The following is a 22876-nucleotide window of genomic DNA, read 5'->3' on the forward strand; positions in this document are numbered from 1 at the left end:
CACATATCTGCTACACACTTTTTTTCCAATCCAGCTGGATAAACTAAAATGACTGAATTGTTTTTTCTAATGTTGCCATTACAACCTTTTTAAGAAGCTTGAATGTGTGTCGGGGACGGTGGTCAACCTCAATGTCTTCAAAGTGTCATGAGCTGCTAAACTTGGAGGTGGTGTCCTCACTGTTCTTTACCTCGACATGCCCTGTGGTGCAGATTCTTGCTTGGATGTTGGTTCCGTTTCCATTAAAGCAGGTGGGTGGGGGGGGTTCAGGGACTTGGATCAGGACTTTGGGTCGGCTGTGTGCTTCTGTGTTTGCAGCAAAACAAAAAGTCATGAATGGGAGATGCAAACAATTTTGTGTTTCTAATCTGTTAATAAAACAATCTTTTTAATTGTATTGTCATTTGTTGACTTATTGACGCGATTAGTTACTTTTGAGTTGGTGCATTGAAAAAAAGAATCATGACTAGAAAATCATAACTTCATGTTTGTTATCTTGGACATCCCAAGTCTCTTAATTGCATCCCTATTTCCCTCACTTGCGTCCTTTCCTTGTCTTAGTCCCTCCCACCAGGGATGTATGTAGAGACGCAAAGAAACCATGCGAGGAGAGAGGAAACGAGGAATTATTTTTTTAAGAGATATGAGACGTCCTTTCCTCAGTCGCGTCACGTGAAGCGACCTCTGTTTCTGATGACGGCGGATCTCGGCTGTTAGTCGGCTTTAACAGCTGGAGAGACTTTTGAGAAGTTTGTCTGTACACACGATCACTATACTTAATAATAGTAACTAATAATACTAATAGACACAGTTGTAGAGGTATTTTCTCTCTGTAGCCTGTTACCTCTTTAACAAACTGTGTCCTGTTCATAAGCGCAGGATCGATTTATACCGGCGGAATGCATTTGACGTCTGTACATTTTTGAAATTGTGACTGTGATGTCTTTATTAAATAACCCAGAAAATGATATAACTCATCAAACCCGACATTCAGGAATGATCAGCCTCACGCGACTGAATGTAAAATGATGTAAAAAGTGTTTCATCTCTCCAGCTCTCTGCATAAGCATACAAAGGCCTGAAGCAGTGTGCGAGGCTATGAGTGCATATACAGAGTTATTGTTTCTGTCTAATTTGGCAGGCGATGCATAACTCATCACTGAGGGAAAACAGTAAATATGACTTTTCATATTTCCTGTGTACTTATGATGTTCTTCCAGGCTAAATGAAAGTGGCTGTGGCTCAGAGTTGGTCGCCTTCCAATCGCAAGATCAGCGGTTCGATCCCTGGCTCTTCCAGTCCATGTCCATTGTCCTTGGGCAAGACACATATCACCAAAGTGAATTGGTGATGGGCAGGTGGCACCTTGCATGGGTAGCACCGGCCATCAGTGGTATGTGAAAGTGTGAATAAGTCTCTTAAATCTCTCCAGTTGATCCAGAATGCTACAGCACGTGTAATAACAAAAACTAAGAGATCATATTACTCCATTAGCTTCTCTGCACTGGCTCCCTGTAGAATCAAGAATTTAATTTAAAATCCTTCTCCTCACACCTACAAAGCCCTAATTGGTCTGGCACCATCATATCTTAAGGCGCTTACCATATTACCCGACTAGAGAGCTGCGCTCCCTAAATTCAGGGTTACTTGTGGTTCCTAGAGTCTTAAAAAGTAGGATGGGAGCCAGAGCTTTCAGTTATCAAGCACCTCTTCTCTGGGACCAGCTTTCCGTTTCAGTCCGGGGGGCAGACACACTCGCCACATTTAAGACTTTCCTCTTATAACTTATAACTCTTATAGTTGGGGTTGGCTCGGGTTTTCCTTGGATCAGCCCATAAGCTCTTCTAGACTGCCAGGGGACTTCCTAGGAAACACTGAGCTCCTCTCTTCTCGCTCTCCTTTATGAATTCATGGCCCATTAATGCACATTACTAATTTTGCTTCTTCCCCGGAGTCTTTGTGCTTTCTCTCCTCTCAGGTTTCCATGGATCGTGGTTATATCTGGACCCTGGTCCAGCCTCCTGCTGTGGCCCTGCTGACACCTACTGCTACTACCATTACAATGCATATTATCATGTGCATATTTCCCCGCTGTGGGACTAGTAAAGGATTATCTTATCTTGAATGTGTTGTAACTCTGTATACATGACATCTATCACACTGCTGTCCATCCTGATAGAGGGATCCCTCCTCTTTTGCTCTCGCTGAAGTTTCTTCTTTTTTTTTCTCCTAGTCAAAGGTTTTTTTTGGGGAACTTTTTCTGTTCCGATGTGAGGGTCCTGGGACAGAGGATGTCGCCAAGCCGTCCTGACCCTCTGTCACTTCTCTGGGTACAGAATCGTCTTGATGGAACTGATATTGGAGATGTGCTTCTGGTAAACTATGAAGGCCACCAGAGCAAGGCAGATGGCTCCGACAATGCATGCTACAAATGAAACAGCCAGCACGGTACTGTTCAAATCAATCTGCTGAGCACCTGGGGAGGAAAGAGACTCACAAAAATTTGATCAGATAGCGCAATGTTCAATTTCTATACTGATGAGCATGATGGAAACGTATTTAACATTTGTGTCCGACTGTCAAGTCAGTTGGTTTCCCTGATCATACATATATGTACAAAGTGTTAAGAGATTGTATAAAAATATGAAAGCATAACTATTATAACCTGTTTAAACATATAAACTGTTTTATTTCATGATAGAAGTGATTAAACTGCATACACACCTTATATAAAATAATCACTCAAAATTTATATAATCCTTCCTGTTCAAAACAGGATCAAACCAGTTACATTCTGTGTCTGACTTAGAAAGAGGACTCATGTGTGAGTGACTCATGAACATGAAGTAGGTGCCAGCCTTAGATCAGCATAAAAAGAGCCAGCAGAGCAGAGAGAGATGGAGAAAAAGAGATTCCCAGGAAAGAGTGGGATTTTCCAGGTTAGACTTTGTTCCGTAGAGAAACCCTTGGGGGTCTTATCCCCTCAGAGTTGGGGAATAGACCCTTCTGCTATCAGAAGACGGCATGAAAAAAAGAACTCACTGAGAGCCTGAAAACAGTAGGATTGTCAGAGATAGAGGGGAGATGTCCAGGGTAGAAGGTGGATTATATTTCTTCAGCAAATCAGCGAAAGCTGAATAGAAAATACCTATTACAGTAGGAGTGTTAGAATTAGTTCTTATAGCACTAAGACCGTTTCATTGAATTGAAATTGTTGTATGAAAAACTTTAATAAAACCACGGCCTTACCATTTGTAAGTGGTTGAAACCAAACCAAGTACTCTGGTTTTTAGAGCAACTTACCCCTCTTCCCCTGTCCGTTAACCATGTGACCCAGATGTGACGACAGAAGCTACCAGAGGAGCTTAAGGTAAGTTCCCTGGGTGAAGACTTGGCAGTGTTATGTGCGTCATAAATGGTGAGATGTTCACAATAGGCAACAGTAAAGTATAGACGATGTACATAACTATTCACACTGGGTGTTAGGGTTACATCCTACTGAGAGCGCCTAGGGCTTAGCCGTACAAGACTTTCACAAAGACAATAATTCCGAAATCCTAACGACTCAGCTACGGGGTGAGATAAAAGACCGAAGGTATTGATCTGACACCTCCAAGAGGAACCTAATCCTCGCAGGTGGGACAGCCGACTGAGTTACCACCGTGTTAGGTGCGCAAACCTGCCCCGCTTTCCCCGGTGCAATGCTTCAAAGAAAGTGCTACAATGATAAACAATGTCTGAAACACATTTCCCCCCACACCTTTCCAACAGTCAATGACACCCACTTTAAACTTTAAACTGTGGTAACATTCTGAATATCAATATAGCATCAAACAGCTACTACATAGAAGAGTAATGTCTACCTGAGCAGAGGATGAAGGCTCTCTTCCTCTGTGTGTTATCAGAGCCTTTTCTTGCTTTGTGACCTAGTCAGGCCAGCCACATGTGTTTTTAGTGCACTGGTTAGCTCACGGCCACAGCTCTGTACTGTTCTAATATGGCAGTTACAGCTGATAACGCTGTGCTGACCTCCAACATCGTCGTGGAAGCGTAACACTATACCCTCCAGTTCCCCCTCAGCTAAACACTGTTAGCTCTGTCAGCACTTTTGCTATAGTTTGCACCGTTAGCTGTGAGCCGCCAGCTCACCATCAACATGTTGAGAGCTGTTGAGAAGCAATGCTCCCTGTCTCGTATCTTGCACCTTTAAAGCCATGGTATGCTGGAAACTAATTAGTTTCATCACAATCACATTGTCACTTAATATGTTATAAGAACGTTGATTATGGATGCTTTAAAGGTGCAAAATCTGAGATTGGGAGCATTTCTATTTGGCTCTCAATATGTCGATGGCATGTTATCTGAGGGGGAATAGCAGAGTGGGTGCTACGCTTCTATTTTATCAGCTGTAACCGCTATATGAGAGCAGTGCAGAGCAGCAACCATTCTTACTCCGTTCTTACTTTAATGCTTAATGCACCAATAGACTTCTTCAGAACTGCTTGTCAGATGGTTGAACAACATCAGAAACCCCTCTCCTTCAGACCTTTCCAACAGAATTGAGGGGGCTGGGTTCTACAATTTCTGTCGTTTTTACGAAACCAACAATCCGACGTTCACAGCCACTTCATGCAGTGACTGACCATCTGTGCGAAGGTGAGTCTGAAGTCATGGTTTGAACTTCTCTCTCAAGTCCGCTTTTTTCATGTGTCACTCAACTATTACTGTCAACACCATCAATGTCTTCCAGCATTCATTCTGAAAAGCCCGGACGGTCCTCTTGAATCAAAGACCACCAACAAGGTGATCGACTGCAACTTCCCCTCCTAGGACAGGCTCCAGGAAGTGCGCCCCAGCTTTTTTTTACCAGGTGAAGAGTCTTTGTCTGGGCCTTCACTTTTTACAAATCCAACACTATTATTCCCTGGGAGCCTTAAAACCTTGTCTATATGATCAGGGAAACCAAATGATGCTGTTATCCAATGTTCTTGTTAATTGTTTGATAAAAATACAGGACTGCAGGGAATGAATTCATGTTGGCAGTGTATGCATACATCCAGATGCCATCAGATACCCTGTGAGATCCCGATTTTGTGCTTCCTCGAGATGCATTTTAGGAATTGGGAAGTTCTTCAGCTTCACAACACTTCCTTTTTCCTAACTCACATGTGACTGACAAATCAGAAGCTAGGAGGACTTAGACTGAGATAAAATGAGACAAATACAGAGGTAGAGTCAGCAGATTATTGTAACTGTGTTTAAAGTCACTGGTTAAAGTATTTGAACATGTAAATAATGAGCTGTCTGAAAATAACTCACTATTAACACATTCTAAAACCAACCATCCAAGCACACATGAAACAAAGTACATCAATGATAGCATAACATTTAACCTATATCATACCCAGCCAACTCAACCATCGCAACATCATAATGGTCACCCATCAACTTTATATGGAAGACATCATCCGACTCATCCTGAGTATTTCACAGTTTGAAGACATGAGAGAGAAAACCATTTGTCCCTCTGCTGGCCTTTGATGCTCTGGATCTCCATACTCTCTGAAATGATTAGACACTTTGAAATAGCTCTCTTGAGGGAATCTTAAAACAGATCTTACAGAACGCCTACAACCTTACTGGCCATGGTAACTACGGAGAAAGTGCAAAACCCAAATGTCAGTAGAATTTCATCTTTGAGTAACAAAGCTACAGCAGAGATCCATACGTTTCCTTGCATTTGCTAACAACAGCAATTTAAATATGACATTGACTCCTATTTGCACTTTTAAAGTGCTACTTACACGCTGATCTGAGTGTTGTTGACCAGGTACTCCAGTGGGTAGCGGCAGGAGAACCTGTACATCACCTCTTGCTGATAGGTGATGGCTGCTGTGATGGGGTCCTCAGAGCAGATCATGCCTGAGATGGTGATGTACTGGACGTTGGAGAAATCTGCAAACAGTCCTGTTCCCACCTCCTCAGTGACCTTTGAGGAAAAACAATTTGGAACATGAATCTGTTGTGTGAGAGGCATCTGCTGGGTGTTTTTTTTAGTTAGCCTACCGCCAGCTGGCTGGAGCAGGAAACGATCGCCTGCTCTGCGATGGAGAAGTTGAATTTGACAACAGGCGGGTTCGCTGTCCAGTCAGGAGTCCCTTTGCACTGGTGTTTGGAGTGCTCTGAGTTGAGGGCCAGCAGTGACTCGTTGTATCCATTGAAATAGATGGAACACAGAAGGATCTGAGAGCCACAGAGGACCTCCAAGTCGGAGTTAGCTGAACAGAGCGAGTATGAGACCGGATGCAGAATTAGGCCTTATTCTGAATGTAGCATTTTCCATTAAATCATGTGGAATATGCTGATATTATTCTGGTTGAAGGAGCATAAGCCCTTTTCACAGCAGCCATTTTGACATGTCATTGCAAGGTGTCATTAATTGTGGCCCTGTTCCATTTAGGTGGGTCAGGGCCGATTGTGCATGCTGGCTCACTGGAATGACTGTGACACACTAATAGAATGGGACCATACTTGATTTGATCAATGACACCAACGTTTACCCTGCTATGACATGCCAAAATGGCAGCTGTGAAAAGGGTCTATTCTTTGGACATGTATACAGTGAATTCAGAATGTGCGTATCCATTGGAGATTTTACCGCAGTTTGTAACACAGCCTCCAGCATTTTGATGGTCAGCTCTATGCATTGTACACAAAGAAACAAGCTGATATTTTACAAGGCTGAGGTAGAGATGCAAAAGAAACGACCACATTTGTATTCGGAAAAAACCCCACACCTAACTGTTGGGCATAATGGCAAATACCATAATATATTGTGCATGTTAACGTCATCATTGGTATGTGACTGTTGGAACTCTCCTGGTTGAATCATCGGTACAAAAGATTTGTGTCAGGTTTTTAGATAAACAGTCCAAGGCATAAAAATGTCAGAGGACAAGTAACTTCAACTCCTGTGCATTTCATAATGACACATCCAATCACTAGGGTTACAATTCTGTTACATGCTCCACTAACTGCTGGTGGAAACTAAAGGCTCGTTCGAGATGAGCCAGGCCTGCGCAGAATCAATCAGCGGCGATCAGAGCACAATGCATGCTGGTTAAATTTGTGTCCGACTTGAACCCGACTTGCTCTGACGTCATGAGCACGTGGTCAACGATAACCTCACGAGAGCAAGGGCACAGGCACACATAAAAAGAACAAAGGATAACATACATTGGGTACTTCTCAAGTCTCTTGATTGCATCCCCGTTTCCCTCACTTGGGTCCTTTCCTTGCGTCATTGTCCCTCCCACCAGGGATGCATGGAGGAAACCATGCGAGGAGAGAGGAACGAGGAGATATGTTTTAAGATACATGAGACGTCCTTTCCTCAGTTGCGCCACGTGAAGCGACGTCTCTTTCTGATGACGGAGGATCAGCTGATCACAGCTGGATCAGCTGTTAGTCGGCTTTAACAGCTGGAGAGACTTTTGAGAAGTTTGTGTCTGTTCACATGATCACTGTACTTAATAATAGTTACTAATAATACTAATAACCAGTAGCGGCTGGTGGAAAATTTTCTAGGTAGGGCCATCCTATCAATTTCAGCAAACATCCCAGTATGATTTAATGCAAAAAAAATTTAGTATCAAGCACGCATTACTACTTTGCAGTTAAATATTTAACATTTATTCCAACACGAAAAGCAGTAAATAACACTTATATAATAGAATATAATATAGCATGTTTATTTATTGAGATGCCCCTATGGACCTTGTTATAGGAGGTAAAGATCAGGAGAAGTAAACAAAAGTGTAATTAGGAATACTGATTAAGCTATGATGAGTTTTCACTGTTAATTTAACATCTCAATTACATGTTGATTCCTCCATGACCAAGTTAAGCAGATGAGACTGAGGACAACTATGTAGAAGAAAAGATGTTCACTTTGTCTAATATGTAGCTTGACAGAGTTCTCCATGTGTGTCCTGGTGTTCTCATGTTTCCTTACCTCCTCATCCCTCACTCCCTAACTGTCCGTGCTGGATCTGTCCCCGTTGTTTTAAAAAGCTAAATAAGTTATTAGCATGACGTCATCCAGCCAGCCAAACCTGTCTGGTGTTCAGCTAGTACAGAAGCTTCATGTACTGCTTCCCTTTCCCGCTAGTCTGCTGTCTGATTGTGAGGTCAGGCTGGTCTGATATCAGCTCTTTGGTCTGCAGAATCTCCGCCAAAGTTCTCCTCTCAAACGTGTCTTGGAGGAGTAGTGCTCGCCTGTAGAGACTTCTCCTGACGAGAACGCGCAGCTTTGGGCCAAATCGGTTTGGCCCAAAGCTGAATCTATTTGAGGACGCTGATTGGCTAAATTGTATGTCACTCATTTATATCTTTAATCAGCAATTGGCTAAACTGCTTCATAGACCCGCCTCTTTTGGGCCAAAACGATTTGGCCCCCCTAGCTGCGCGTTCTGGGACGTGTGTGCACGAGCAGACAAGCACACAAGCGGAGTGGACGAGCAGGAAAAGCATATATTTTGCGCAGATATCATATTTTACACATATTACTGCGTACATTCCATTGTTCAAAAACACAAAATATTGACAATTTGTATAATTTATGATTATTATAATAAAAAAATTTTTTTTCATTTTTGTGGCTCAAGGTGGGGCCAGGCCCCATGGCCCTCTATTGGCCAGCCGCCACTGCATAACTAATAAAGACACACAGTAATCACCACTGTAGAGGTCTGTAGTCTGTTAACAAACTGTGTTCTGTGTTCTGTTTATAAGCGCAGGATCGATTTATACCGGCGGAATGCATCGTCTTATTTATGATTATTTGCGTCTGTATGTTTTGAAATTGTGACTGTGACGTCATTATTAAATAACCCAGAATATGATTATTGTTTCTCTTAAATGATATAACTCATCAAACACTCAGGAATGATCAGCCTCACGTGACTGAATGAAATGATGATACATTATGTAAAAAGTGTTTTGTCTCTCCAGCTCTCTCTGACTTTAATTGTTTCCACAATAAAAGTTATTGAGGGAAATATCAGATCATGAAAACACAAATCTTTCTAATAAATGAAGAAAGTTGTTTGTGGTCCTTTTGTTGTTCAGACCTACAATGAACATCGATGAGCGAGGAAACGACAATTAAGAGACTTGAGAAGTACCCAATATCAGGTCTAACAGGAAGTCACTGTTTCTGTGAGCCCAAAGGTTAGGATCTGTAACCCCAGTTCTGTAAGCAGAGGCGGAGCTCTCCGCTGGACTCTATGGGTAATACTCCAATCATGAGCAGGCATTCGCCCACTGAACACTTGCACCAATGGCAGTTCCTATTGCAGTAGGAGACGGGACCTGGATCTCGACTGAGGTAATCCATCTCCTCCTGGGAGGATGGATTCACCTTCCTGACCCCGAAGGAGGGATGCTGCAGAACTGAGAAAATAACCCAGTCTTACTCAATTCATTCTGTTAATGCAAAGCTGTGCCACCACTCCCCGTAAAACTGTGTTGGAGGACGATCAACCAGCAGCTAATAAGCTGACATATCCTGTCTCGCCCATCTCCACCGCCAGACCTCCATGAATGGAAGGCTGGCCCATGGGGGACCAACATGGAACGGTCCGAGACGGTGATGATGACCTGTCAGGTATTCGGGTAGCCTTATGCAAATCTTCAGTTGACGAATGCATGCTCGTGATTGGGGGAGTGCTACCATAGAGTAAAGGGTAGGGCCTAGAACTAAAGATTACACTATTAAAGAATTGCAGCTGAAATCAAATACACTTTGGATTCTGGAGGCATGTTTTGTTCACAAATTTAAAAAAAGCATATTGAATTTGTCTCTGACAAGCTTTTTCTCCGAAATTCTCTGAAAGAAAATGACTTAAACTGATAGGATTGTTACATCATCCAGGAGAGTCTGGATTCTTTGTTAAGCAACATTGAGGAGATTGTTTATAAACAATGTTTACAAATCTATAAAACACTTGGTACTGCTTTAGATTACAGCACGTATGTTTCGGTGTTACAATTTTGAAAATACGGGGTACCCATGAAATACTTCCTGTAAACTGCAGTACTACAACTGTACTTAAAATAATTGACATTGTACTGTTTTTCAACTGTTCTGTATGTGCTCTACATGTTAACATGAGTTCTAAAACTGTCTGATTTGATATATTTTCAGCTAAATGTGGCATGAGACCAAACTTCTCAAATATATTTTTAAGGCTGCCTCATCTAATATAAGTTATACATTATCGATGCAAAACAGCAGTAAAACAGCCAGCTCTAGTAGCATGCAGTTGAGAGTATTAATTCCACTTTTTTTCCTTCCTTCCTTCGGCATGAAAAACAACATCATTCAGCTTCTTTTACCTACTTCTGAATATTGATACATGACGCCAGCCGCTCCATTTTTAAACTCCCCAAAGCTGTAACACACCTCATCTCAGAGATAAAGACACACTCCTCAGATGGCCCGGCTGCCACTGAGCTGCTTCATATTTGGTTGCAGGAGAAAGAGTGGAGGCAGCAGGGGCAGTCAGAGCAGCAGGAGGACGACAGAGTGAGCTCGGCTAGTTTCACTGACCTGGACTTCTGAATGTGGAGTGTCCGATGCAGGCATTTTGAGCTTGGGCGAGAAGGAGCGTGGCAAGTTGATGCGTAAAAGGGCCAGCCACATTGTCTTCAAACTGCTGGAAAAATCAGATGACAGAAATCAGAGGTTCTCCTTCTCCTCTCCACTGGATCATGGTAGAGAGCTCAAAAAGGCTTTGAAATGTACAAAAACAGACCAACTCCTTTACTGCTCATCCCAGATGTGCAGTGGCAGAAGAAGTACTCATATCCTCAAATCCTCAAATACAACAATGTAAAACTACTCCAAGTAAAGGTCCCTCATTCAAAACCAGAGAGTACAGCAATATTATCAAGATGTACTTACTGAAAAGTGACATGGCCTCTGTGACTGATGTATTATTATATATGACATTGTTAAAGTGTGCATCAAGGTTAAAACAGCATTTTAGTGATATCTGCTTTAGCTGATGCCAATTTAATTACTTTATTTAGTCCAGGGGTTCCCAATTTATGGGTCGGCCCGGTCCAAAGGTCACCAGATAAATCTGAGGGGTCGTGAGGGGTTTCATGGGGGAGAGAGAGAAAAGTAAAGTCCTCCTTTGGACTTCCCTCTGAGCTCTGAATATTGTTTTTAATCGTTTTTTTTTTTTGGTGAAGTATTGGACACCGATTTACCTCCTCAGGCCTTGATCAGTGTTTGAAGTAAAAATCATGTGAGAAGTTTGGACTTCTTTTGTGGAACTTCTAGCAACTCATAGATGTTCATAGATCATTGTTACGTGTTGTGTTTTGTCCCCTCCTGCACTTCTTTCTCTCTCCCTCAGTCTCCTATACTGTGTCAATCAGTTGATTGGGTTCCATCTGTGGGGGCTGGTCGTGCTGCTCGGTGGGTTGCACCAACTGCAGGCTGCCCAATCGGCAGGAGGAGAGCCAAGAATAAAATCAGGAAGCCTCAGGAGTCGACCAGCTGAACTTTTGCAGACAAAAGAGTATGTCAGCAGCCCTGTCGGTTCTCACACCTGTTGATAGTCTGGAGGCGGGTTGACGGTACGAAACACGGAGAGTCTCACAGGAAAGCTGTGGCCGGGCTGTTTGGAGGGGAGAGATGGCGGTGACATCTGCAGGACGTGAACGAGGAAATTCTAATCGGCAAAATGCGCGACATTTAAATCGAGAAGGAGCAACTTCTTTGGAGGCAATTGAGCACGACTGCTCCGTGAATGGATCAGACATGGGCAGTTGGGCAGAAATGGATTATTGTCATGGGAGTGAAGAAGAGAATGAGGCGGGAAAATGAAAATCGAGGCAATCGTGTGAAGAATAATAAACGAACAAGAAGTGACAATAATGAGAGTTCGGAAAGTGAGAGAGAAGGATATGAGCAAGGGCAGAGAGAAAGACCTGATAAATGCAAACAGATTCAAATGGAAGGGTAATTGAAGATTTGATGGATGATAGGGATTTGATCTGTATGAATGATGGTAGAGGAACAAGGAGAAACATAAGTTACAGAGTCAGCATTAGATATCACATTAGTGTCTAATGCATTGGCTGGAGTAAGTAAATGGGAAGTTTGGACAGCTACAACAGTAGGCAGGGATCATTATCCAGTATCATGTTTGACGGGAATCGAGTGGGAGTCAGACCAGGAGGTGGAATCCCAAAGTGGATCTTTCAAAAAGCAAACTAGGATGAGTTCCAAAAGTTAAGTGAGAGAACAATGACAAAGATCGCCTTTGCTGGAGATATAGATGACATAAACAAGCAGGTAACTTCAGCTGTTATTATGGCAGCCAATGGATCTATACCCAGGAGTAAAAATAGGATAAATAAGAAACTTGTTGCTGCCAGGCTGTTAAAAACAGGAACAAAGCATTTAGACAAGTCAGAAGAACCCATAACATGCAGCATTTGATTCAATATAAAAAGGCACAAGCAGTGGTGAGAAGAACCGTACGACATGCTAAGAGAGATAGTTGGAGACATTTTTGCAATAAAATAGGAAGAACTACTCCTGTGGGAGAGGTATGGGGAATGATAAAGAGGATGGGAGGAGACAGAAGGGAATGGGATTACCCAGTTTTGACATCTGACGAGGAAACAGCGGTCTCCAACAGGGAAAAGGCAGAGATAATGGCCAAGGCATTTGTGAAGATTCATGGTTCAGATAAATTGTCGGAAGAAGAAAGAATCGAACACATCCAGATGTGTTAGACAGGAGGGAGCAAACGCATGATAAAATTGATGATCCTTTTACTTTGGATGGTTAAAGCAATAAATGGATCAAGACCCACAGCACCCGGGGACGATCAGGTATGCTACGTCATGCTAAGGCATTTGGGAAAAGGAACACTGCTGTGCCTTTATAACAGAGTGTGGGAGGAAGGAAAGTTACCGAGCGCATGGAAAGAGGCAGTAATGATTCCGATTAGAAAACCTGGCAAAGATCCATCTAAACCCCCCAGCTACAGACCAATAGCATTAACATCTAATATGTGTAAGATAATGGAAAGGATGATAACAGAAAGATTTTCATATGAGCTTGAGAAGAGAGGAATGCTGGCAAGTTTTCAGAGTGGTTTTAGGAAGGGAAGGAACACCATGGACTCTGTGATAAGGCCAGAGGCTGAAATAAGAAAGGTCCAGGCAAATAAAGAGTCAGTCATTGCAGTGTTTTTGACATAGAAGAAGCCTATGACATGATGTGGAAGGAAGGTTTGCTAATTAAGCGGCACAAAATTGGAATTGGTGGGAGAGTTTATAACTGGGTAAAGGATTTTCTGTTTGGAAGAAAAGTTTAAGTAGATTGGGTCAGACATGTCAAATCAATACTTAGTTGATAATGGTACGCCTCAAGGTAGTGTGATTAGCCCGCTACTCTTCATCATTATGACATATTCACAAAGGTACCAGTAGATATAGGTAGTTCTCTGTTTGCTGATGATGGGGCCTTGTGGACTAAAGGAAGGAACATGCAACATGCAGTCAGAAAAGTAGGAGCAGGAGCTGCTATTCTGTCCTGACAAGACACAATATCTGCTATTTGTTGGTGGAGCTAAATGCTGTTTACTGAAGTATTTGTTTGTATTGCTACATTTGCTTCAAATGTCTAACATAATAAAAGAAAGTATGTTGGAGTAACGGGAAAACATTTAATTCCATAAACGATATGAAGGATATTAAACAGAACCTTGAGCTCCTGCTCAGCAGAAGCCTTTTCTGCCACACTGCCAATTTAACTCAAATCCAAGCATTCACTTCCAAAACTCCAATTATGAGAAGTTACCCCATAATAACCCTGCACAAACAAAGAATCATTAGCAAACCAAACAATTGATTCACCATTATTACCCTGCACCATCTGCATCCTTTACCCTCATTAACTGGTGTTACTGAAATTCAGTTTGTCCCCCATCACTCATTTGACCAGAGTACAAGTAGAAACAGAACTACCCACTGCATCAAGTCACAGCTTTAATATCAGGCTTGGACTGTGCAAACGTCAATAATAAAGTGTGTTGTGTGTGTTTTTTTTCTAAGGTGCATGTGTACTTATCAGTATTAACATATGGAGCAAATCACAGGAGACATCAGTAGCTTAAGGGCACCGATTTACACTCGTTCTTCTATTTTTAAATATTTTGTTAAACATTTTACACATCAGGAAATATGGAAACATTGATTTAAACAAAATGACAGTCTACAGTTCCAAATAATCTCAAGAAGTTCAGCGTGTGGCCTGGGTTGACAATCACAAACGGACTTTTGGCAAACGCCCGACATGGTGAGGAGGGTTTCAAAGTATTAGTGGTGATTTGGTGACTGTTGTTGTCCCCCCCTCAACGTGTCGGGTCTCTGTCCACCGTTATTTGGAGCTGGTGTCGGCTTTGGTGCCCTCGGACACCGCGTGTTCGGCCAGCTCCCCGGGGAGCAGCAGGCGCACGGCGGTCTGGATCTCCCTGGAGGTGATGGTGGAGCGCTTGTTGTCGTGCGCCAGGCGCGAAGCTTCCCCGGCGGTGCGCTCGAAGATGTCGTTGTCAAACGAGTTCATGATGCCCATGGCCGTGGAGGAGATCCTCGTGTCCGGGTGCAGCTGCTTCAGCACCTTGTACACGGAGATGGCGTAGCTTTCTTTCCTGTTCTTGCGATGCCTTTTGTCTCCTTTCTACTGAGTTTTGGTCTGAATCAGCGGTGAAGGATCGGCTCCAGTCACCGCCCCGGAGTCAGCCCCGTATTTATAACGTGGCTGTGCAAATGTGAGTTCCTCCTGTGCGATTGGAACGTCTTTCATCAGAGGACCGTCGGTACCACTCGGCGCGCTGCGCCATTGGCTCGCGCGTTTCAGATTCACTCGGCCAATCGGAGAAGCCTCTGCGGTCTGTATCCTCTCAAAAGCATTACGTAAAAGTCCCAACTCTCCCACTCACCGGTTCACGGCGTGTCCGCCTGATCAATAACTGTCTATAACGATGTCTGGCAGAGGGAAAACCGGAGGCAAAGCCCGAGCGAAGGCCAAGTCCCGCTCCTCCCGGGCCGGACTCCAGTTCCCGGTGGGCCGAGTCCACAGGCTTCTGCGGAAGGGCAACTATGCGGAGCGCGTCGGCGCCGGAGCTCCAGTGTATCTGGCGGCCGTGCTGGAGTATCTGACCGCTGAGATCCTGGAGCTGGCAGGCAACGCGGCCAGGGACAACAAGAAGACTAGGATCATCCCCAGGCACCTCCAGCTGGCCGTGCGCAATGACGAGGAGCTCAACAAGCTGCTGGGAGGTGTGACCATCGCTCAGGGGGGAGTGCTGCCCAACATCCAGTCGGTCCTCCTCCCTAAGAAGACGGAGAAACCGGCCAAGAGCAAGTAAAAGACTCGAGCCGGGACGAAGGGCTCACCTCGGAGCCTGCCACCTTACCATACCACTGCTCGGTTTTTGGATAAACAATCTTTCGAATAGTGTACAGTGTTTGGTGTTGCTGTTTCTAGTATTTCTAGACACTCGCTTCCCATAGGGGCTGCTCACAGACTGCTCAGTCTCTGTCGTGTTGTCGGCGTATCAGAAGGCCGGGGAGAAAATCACATGTTAACTTGGACCAGTTCTTAGGGGAGGGGTTCTTATTGTTTCGCTGTACAAAACGTTACAGATCGTTGTGTTGTTTCTGTCATGTTGTCTCAATAAATATTTTTAAGGCTGCCTCATCTAATATAAGTTATACATTATCGATGCAAAACAGCAGTAAAACAGCCAGCTCTAGTAGCATGCAGTTGAGAGTATTAATTCCACTTTTTTTCCTTCCTTCCTTCGGCATGAAAAACAACATCATTCAGCTTCTTTTACCTACTTCTGAATATTGATACATGACGCCAGCCGCTCCATTTTTAAACTCCCCAAAGCTGTAACACACCTCATCTCAGAGATAAAGACACACTCCTCAGATGGCCCGGCTGCCACTGAGCTGCTTCATATTTGGTTGCAGGAGAAAGAGTGGAGGCAGCAGGGGCAGTCAGAGCAGCAGGAGGACGACAGAGTGAGCTCGGCTAGTTTCACTGACCTGGACTTCTGAATGTGGAGTGTCCGATGCAGGCATTTTGAGCTTGGGCGAGAAGGAGCGTGGCAAGTTGATGCGTAAAAGGGCCAGCCACATTGTCTTCAAACTGCTGGAAAAATCAGATGACAGAAATCAGAGGTTCTCCTTCTCCTCTCCACTGGATCATGGTAGAGAGCTCAAAAAGGCTTTGAAATGTACAAAAACAGACCAACTCCTTTACTGCTCATCCCAGATGTGCAGTGGCAGAAGAAGTACTCATATCCTCAAATCCTCAAATACAACAATGTAAAACTACTCCAAGTAAAGGTCCCTCATTCAAAACCAGAGAGTACAGCAATATTATCAAGATGTACTTACTGAAAAGTGACATGGCCTCTGTGACTGATGTATTATTATATATGACATTGTTAAAGTGTGCATCAAGGTTAAAACAGCATTTTAGTGATATCTGCTTTAGCTGATGCCAATTTAATTACTTTATTTAGTCCAGGGGTTCCCAATTTATGGGTCGGCCCGGTCCAAAGGTCACCAGATAAATCTGAGGGGTCGTGAGGGGTTTCATGGGGGAGAGAGAGAAAAGTAAAGTCCTCCTTTGGACTTCCCTCTGAGCTCTGAATATTGTTTTTAATCGTTTTTTTTTTTTGGTGAAGTATTGGACACCGATTTACCTCCTCAGGCCTTGATCAGTGTTTGAAGTAAAAATCATGTGAGAAGTTTGGACTTCTTTTGTGGAACTTCTAGCAACTCATAGATGTTCATAGATCATTGTTACGTGTTGTGTTTTGTCCCCTCCTGCACTTCTTTCTCTCTCCCTCAGTCTCCTATACTGTGTCAATCAGTTGATTGGGTTCCATCTGTGGGGGCTGGTCGTGCTGCTCGGTGGGTTGCACCAACTGCAGGCTGCCCAATCGGCAGGAGGAGAGCCAAGAATAAAATCAGGAAGCCTCAGGAGTCGACCAGCTGAACTTTTGCAGACAAAAGAGTATGTCAGCAGCCCTGTCGGTTCTCACACCTGTTGATAGTCTGGAGGCGGGTTGACGGTACGAAACACGGAGAGTCTCACAGGAAAGCTGTGGCCGGGCTGTTTGGAGGGGAGAGATGGCGGTGACATCTGCAGGACGTGAACGAGGAAATTCTAATCGGCAAAATGCGCGACATTTAAATCGAGAAGGAGCAACTTCTTTGGAGGCAATTGAGCACGACTGCTCCGTGAATGGATCAGACATGGGCAGTTGGGCAGAAATGGATTATTGTCATGGGAGTGAAGAAGAGAATGAGGCGGGAAAATGAAAATCGAGGCAATCGTGTGAAGAATAATAAACGAACAAGAAGTGACAATAATGAGAGTTCGGAAAGTGAGAGAGAAGGATATGAGCAAGGGCAGAGAGAAAGACCTGATAAATGCAAACAGATTCAAATGGAAGGGTAATTGAAGATTTGATGGATGATAGGGATTTGATCTGTATGAATGATGGTAGAGGAACAAGGAGAAACATAAGTTACAGAGTCAGCATTAGATATCACATTAGTGTCTAATGCATTGGCTGGAGTAAGTAAATGGGAAGTTTGGACAGCTACAACAGTAGGCAGGGATCATTATCCAGTATCATGTTTGACGGGAATCGAGTGGGAGTCAGACCAGGAGGTGGAATCCCAAAGTGGATCTTTCAAAAAGCAAACTAGGATGAGTTCCAAAAGTTAAGTGAGAGAACAATGACAAAGATCGCCTTTGCTGGAGATATAGATGACATAAACAAGCAGGTAACTTCAGCTGTTATTATGGCAGCCAATGGATCTATACCCAGGAGTAAAAATAGGATAAATAAGAAACTTGTTGCTGCCAGGCTGTTAAAAACAGGAACAAAGCATTTAGACAAGTCAGAAGAACCCATAACATGCAGCATTTGATTCAATATAAAAAGGCACAAGCAGTGGTGAGAAGAACCGTACGACATGCTAAGAGAGATAGTTGGAGACATTTTTGCAATAAAATAGGAAGAACTACTCCTGTGGGAGAGGTATGGGGAATGATAAAGAGGATGGGAGGAGACAGAAGGGAATGGGATTACCCAGTTTTGACATCTGACGAGGAAACAGCGGTCTCCAACAGGGAAAAGGCAGAGATAATGGCCAAGGCATTTGTGAAGATTCATGGTTCAGATAAATTGTCGGAAGAAGAAAGAATCGAACACATCCAGATGTGTTAGACAGGAGGGAGCAAACGCATGATAAAATTGATGATCCTTTTACTTTGGATGGTTAAAGCAATAAATGGATCAAGACCCACAGCACCCGGGGACGATCAGGTATGCTACGTCATGCTAAGGCATTTGGGAAAAGGAACACTGCTGTGCCTTTATAACAGAGTGTGGGAGGAAGGAAAGTTACCGAGCGCATGGAAAGAGGCAGTAATGATTCCGATTAGAAAACCTGGCAAAGATCCATCTAAACCCCCCAGCTACAGACCAATAGCATTAACATCTAATATGTGTAAGATAATGGAAAGGATGATAACAGAAAGATTTTCATATGAGCTTGAGAAGAGAGGAATGCTGGCAAGTTTTCAGAGTGGTTTTAGGAAGGGAAGGAACACCATGGACTCTGTGATAAGGCCAGAGGCTGAAATAAGAAAGGTCCAGGCAAATAAAGAGTCAGTCATTGCAGTGTTTTTGACATAGAAGAAGCCTATGACATGATGTGGAAGGAAGGTTTGCTAATTAAGCGGCACAAAATTGGAATTGGTGGGAGAGTTTATAACTGGGTAAAGGATTTTCTGTTTGGAAGAAAAGTTTAAGTAGATTGGGTCAGACATGTCAAATCAATACTTAGTTGATAATGGTACGCCTCAAGGTAGTGTGATTAGCCCGCTACTCTTCATCATTATGACATATTCACAAAGGTACCAGTAGATATAGGTAGTTCTCTGTTTGCTGATGATGGGGCCTTGTGGACTAAAGGAAGGAACATGCAACATGCAGTCAGAAAAGTAGGAGCAGGAGCTGCTATTCTGTCCTGACAAGACACAATATCTGCTATTTGTTGGTGGAGCTAAATGCTGTTTACTGAAGTATTTGTTTGTATTGCTACATTTGCTTCAAATGTCTAACATAATAAAAGAAAGTATGTTGGAGTAACGGGAAAACATTTAATTCCATAAACGATATGAAGGATATTAAACAGAACCTTGAGCTCCTGCTCAGCAGAAGCCTTTTCTGCCACACTGCCAATTTAACTCAAATCCAAGCATTCACTTCCAAAACTCCAATTATGAGAAGTTACCCCATAATAACCCTGCACAAACAAAGAATCATTAGCAAACCAAACAATTGATTCACCATTATTACCCTGCACCATCTGCATCCTTTACCCTCATTAACTGGTGTTACTGAAATTCAGTTTGTCCCCCATCACTCATTTGACCAGAGTACAAGTAGAAACAGAACTACCCACTGCATCAAGTCACAGCTTTAATATCAGGCTTGGACTGTGCAAACGTCAATAATAAAGTGTGTTGTGTGTGTTTTTTTTCTAAGGTGCATGTGTACTTATCAGTATTAACATATGGAGCAAATCACAGGAGACATCAGTAGCTTAAGGGCACCGATTTACACTCGTTCTTCTATTTTTAAATATTTTGTTAAACATTTTACACATCAGGAAATATGGAAACATTGATTTAAACAAAATGACAGTCTACAGTTCCAAATAATCTCAAGAAGTTCAGCGTGTGGCCTGGGTTGACAATCACAAACGGACTTTTGGCAAACGCCCGACATGGTGAGGAGGGTTTCAAAGTATTAGTGGTGATTTGGTGACTGTTGTTGTCCCCCCCTCAACGTGTCGGGTCTCTGTCCACCGTTATTTGGAGCTGGTGTCGGCTTTGGTGCCCTCGGACACCGCGTGTTCGGCCAGCTCCCCGGGGAGCAGCAGGCGCACGGCGGTCTGGATCTCCCTGGAGGTGATGGTGGAGCGCTTGTTGTCGTGCGCCAGGCGCGAAGCTTCCCCGGCGGTGCGCTCGAAGATGTCGTTGTCAAACGAGTTCATGATGCCCATGGCCGTGGAGGAGATCCTCGTGTCCGGGTGCAGCTGCTTCAGCACCTTGTACACGGAGATGGCGTAGCTTTCTTTCCTGTTCTTGCGATGCCTTTTGTCTCCTTTCTACTGAGTTTTGGTCTGAATCAGCGGTGAAGGATCGGCTCCAGTCACCGCCCCGGAGTCAGCCCCGTATTTATAACGTGGCTGTGCAAATGTGAGTTCCTCCTGTGCGATTGGAACGTCTTTCATCAGAGGACCGTCGGTACCACTCGGCGCGCTGCGCCATTGGCTCGCGCGTTTCAGATTCACTCGGCCAATCGGAGAAGCCTCTGCGGTCTGTATCCTCTCAAAAGCATTACGTAAAAGTCCCAACTCTCCCACTCACCGGTTCACGGCGTGTCCGCCTGATCAATAACTGTCTATAACGATGTCTGGCAGAGGGAAAACCGGAGGCAAAGCCCGAGCGAAGGCCAAGTCCCGCTCCTCCCGGGCCGGACTCCAGTTCCCGGTGGGCCGAGTCCACAGGCTTCTGCGGAAGGGCAACTATGCGGAGCGCGTCGGCGCCGGAGCTCCAGTGTATCTGGCGGCCGTGCTGGAGTATCTGACCGCTGAGATCCTGGAGCTGGCAGGCAACGCGGCCAGGGACAACAAGAAGACTAGGATCATCCCCAGGCACCTCCAGCTGGCCGTGCGCAATGACGAGGAGCTCAACAAGCTGCTGGGAGGTGTGACCATCGCTCAGGGGGGAGTGCTGCCCAACATCCAGTCGGTCCTCCTCCCTAAGAAGACGGAGAAACCGGCCAAGAGCAAGTAAAAGACTCGAGCCGGGACGAAGGGCTCACCTCGGAGCCTGCCACCTTACCATACCACTGCTCGGTTTTTGGATAAACAATCTTTCGAATAGTGTACAGTGTTTGGTGTTGCTGTTTCTAGTATTTCTAGACACTCGCTTCCCATAGGGGCTGCTCACAGACTGCTCAGTCTCTGTCGTGTTGTCGGCGTATCAGAAGGCCGGGGAGAAAATCACATGTTAACTTGGACCAGTTCTTAGGGGAGGGGTTCTTATTGTTTCGCTGTACAAAACGTTACAGATCGTTGTGTTGTTTCTGTCATGTTGTCTCAATAAATGCCATGCAGCCTTGTGGCGCAGGGCGAATACAACCGGTCTGCATGAGGTTGTGTATGTCAGCTTTATGTGAGAGAGAACTCACAGACTGCAGCTTGTACAGGGTTTAAAGAGGTACTGTTCAGTATGTGGCTGTGAGAATGTGAGCTCTTCCAAATCACGAGGATTTATTCCATCACGTGCCGTCTGTCATGCTGAAATTAAGAAAATCAAGGAAACCATGGCCACAGATGGATGTAACTCCCAACATAAAGCGTGAATCTGAAACATCTCTTCAAGATTTCTACATGATGATGATAGAAGATGATGATTGGGACACATTCAGACAACTTTCTACTCTGTTCTGCCTCAGAATCATTTGAGCTGATGTAATTTATTTGTTAAAACTTTAATGTCTATATTGTAGTTATATGAATTGTATAATACATGAGCACAAAGCAGCATGAAACGTCAGAAACAACACCTGACAAGACACGTGATTCAGATGTTCAGATGTTCACACAGCAAATATCACTTATCATCGTGAGTGTGACGTATTAGGTCTCTGGGAATGTCCATTCATATCCACATTCAGATATATGAATGTGATTAATCAGCTTCCTGATTAATCCTCTGGTGGTCCAAAGGATCCTCCACCAGCTCCCTGGCATTCCAGCAGGTATCTAACCACATATTCTCATCATTCTCTGATGACATCAATGACATATCTATAGAGCTTAGCGGTTATGTAAACCTACAAAATTCGAGACCCATTGAAATTTTGAATTGCAATGAAATCTGCACTGCTTACTTCAAAAGTAAAGCGTGAGTAAATCATTCTTCTGTTTGTCGTCATCACTGATCTTGCCAGCAAGCTTTTCATCCTCCACCGTGGACTTCATGTTAAAGGCATAGGACTCCAGGGCGTTCTTAGAAGATACCTTGTCCTCAGGTACTTCTCAGCTTCCTGCATTGAAATAGGCAAGATGAGCATTTAACCATCTGCTGTTGGGATAACACTGCAGCAGTTTAGCAGCATTTTTTTTTGCACCCTCATAAGTAATCAAAATCTTCATTGGGAGAAGTAAATATTTCCTGACATACTGTATATCACTTCCCCCTGCTGCAACCTTATCAAAAACTGTGTTGGTGGGGTGAATGGCAACTTGATTCTTGGCTGCATCTCCGATCAGCCTCTCTGTGAAGGCCACATAGCTGGGTGTGGTCCTGTTGCCCTGATCATTGGCGATGATTTCAACTTTGCCATGCTGGAACATCAAGATTATTATCTTTTTTATTCAGTGACTACGATTGTTGGATAGCATAACTACAACAATCATTTTCAGACATGAGCTAATGGTATTGGGATTGCTGATAGTATGCTCCCTGGTGGTTGTTCATTTTTTGATTGGTGTTTAAATCATAAGGTTTTTGATACATCTGATCTTTATCGCTGCAACCTAAACAGCACTTGTCACCTCTGCTCATGGACTACAGATGAAAATGAGCATTTAGCAATATCTGGTAGGATATATGTATAGTACAGTGTCCCTGCTAAATTGAAAATGAATAAATAAATAATATGTATGAATCCTG

General features: G+C 43.8%; 3 protein-coding genes and 1 pseudogene across 3 annotated transcripts; 1 reads left to right on the forward strand and 3 right to left on the reverse strand.

Annotated features, from left to right (window-relative positions):
• Window positions 1–5800: 5800 nt before the first annotated feature.
• LOC142959845 (zona pellucida-like domain-containing protein 1) lies at window positions 5801–10705 on the reverse strand. Its single transcript, XM_076101334.1, is given in 4 exon segments — window positions 5801–5989; window positions 6067–6278; window positions 10613–10690; window positions 10693–10705. Coding segments are annotated over 4 exon segments (492 nt in total).
• A 3035-nt stretch (window positions 10706–13740) lies between these two features.
• Window positions 13741–14930, reverse strand: LOC142959846 (histone H2B 3-like). The gene is made up of 2 exons (XM_076101335.1): window positions 14850–14930; window positions 13741–14767 (listed from the first exon to the last, which is right to left on the reverse strand). The coding sequence occupies exons 1-2, from the start codon at window positions 14928–14930 to the stop codon at window positions 14468–14470; spliced, it is 381 nt and encodes a 126-aa protein (XP_075957450.1). The 3' UTR covers window positions 13741–14467.
• An 81-nt stretch (window positions 14931–15011) lies between these two features.
• On the forward strand, window positions 15012–21338 carry LOC142960406 (uncharacterized; annotated as a pseudogene).
• Window positions 19272–20461, reverse strand: LOC142960645 (histone H2B 3-like). The gene is made up of 2 exons (XM_076102582.1): window positions 20381–20461; window positions 19272–20298 (listed from the first exon to the last, which is right to left on the reverse strand). The coding sequence occupies exons 1-2, from the start codon at window positions 20459–20461 to the stop codon at window positions 19999–20001; spliced, it is 381 nt and encodes a 126-aa protein (XP_075958697.1). The 3' UTR covers window positions 19272–19998.
• Window positions 21339–22876: the final 1538 nt, after the last annotated feature.

The sequence above is a fragment of the Anarhichas minor genome, unplaced genomic scaffold (assembly GCF_050575085.1).
Source record: "Anarhichas minor isolate MPS153535 unplaced genomic scaffold, ASM5057508v1 ptg000027l, whole genome shotgun sequence".
NCBI classification, from domain to species: Eukaryota; Metazoa; Chordata; class Actinopteri; order Perciformes; family Anarhichadidae; genus Anarhichas; species Anarhichas minor.

Excerpts from the sequence above, each read along its gene's own strand:
- LOC142959846 (XM_076101335.1), bottom strand. The coding sequence starts at position 14,930 with ATGGCGCAGCGCGCCGAGTGGTACCGACGGTCCTCTGATGAAAGACGT. Across the intron at positions 14,768-14,849 it reads GAGGAACTCACATTTGCACA|AAAGGAGACAAAAGGCATCG; the intron begins GCCACGTTATAA and ends AAAACTCAGTAG.
- LOC142960645 (XM_076102582.1), bottom strand. The coding sequence starts at position 20,461 with ATGGCGCAGCGCGCCGAGTGGTACCGACGGTCCTCTGATGAAAGACGT. Across the intron at positions 20,299-20,380 it reads GAGGAACTCACATTTGCACA|AAAGGAGACAAAAGGCATCG; the intron begins GCCACGTTATAA and ends AAAACTCAGTAG.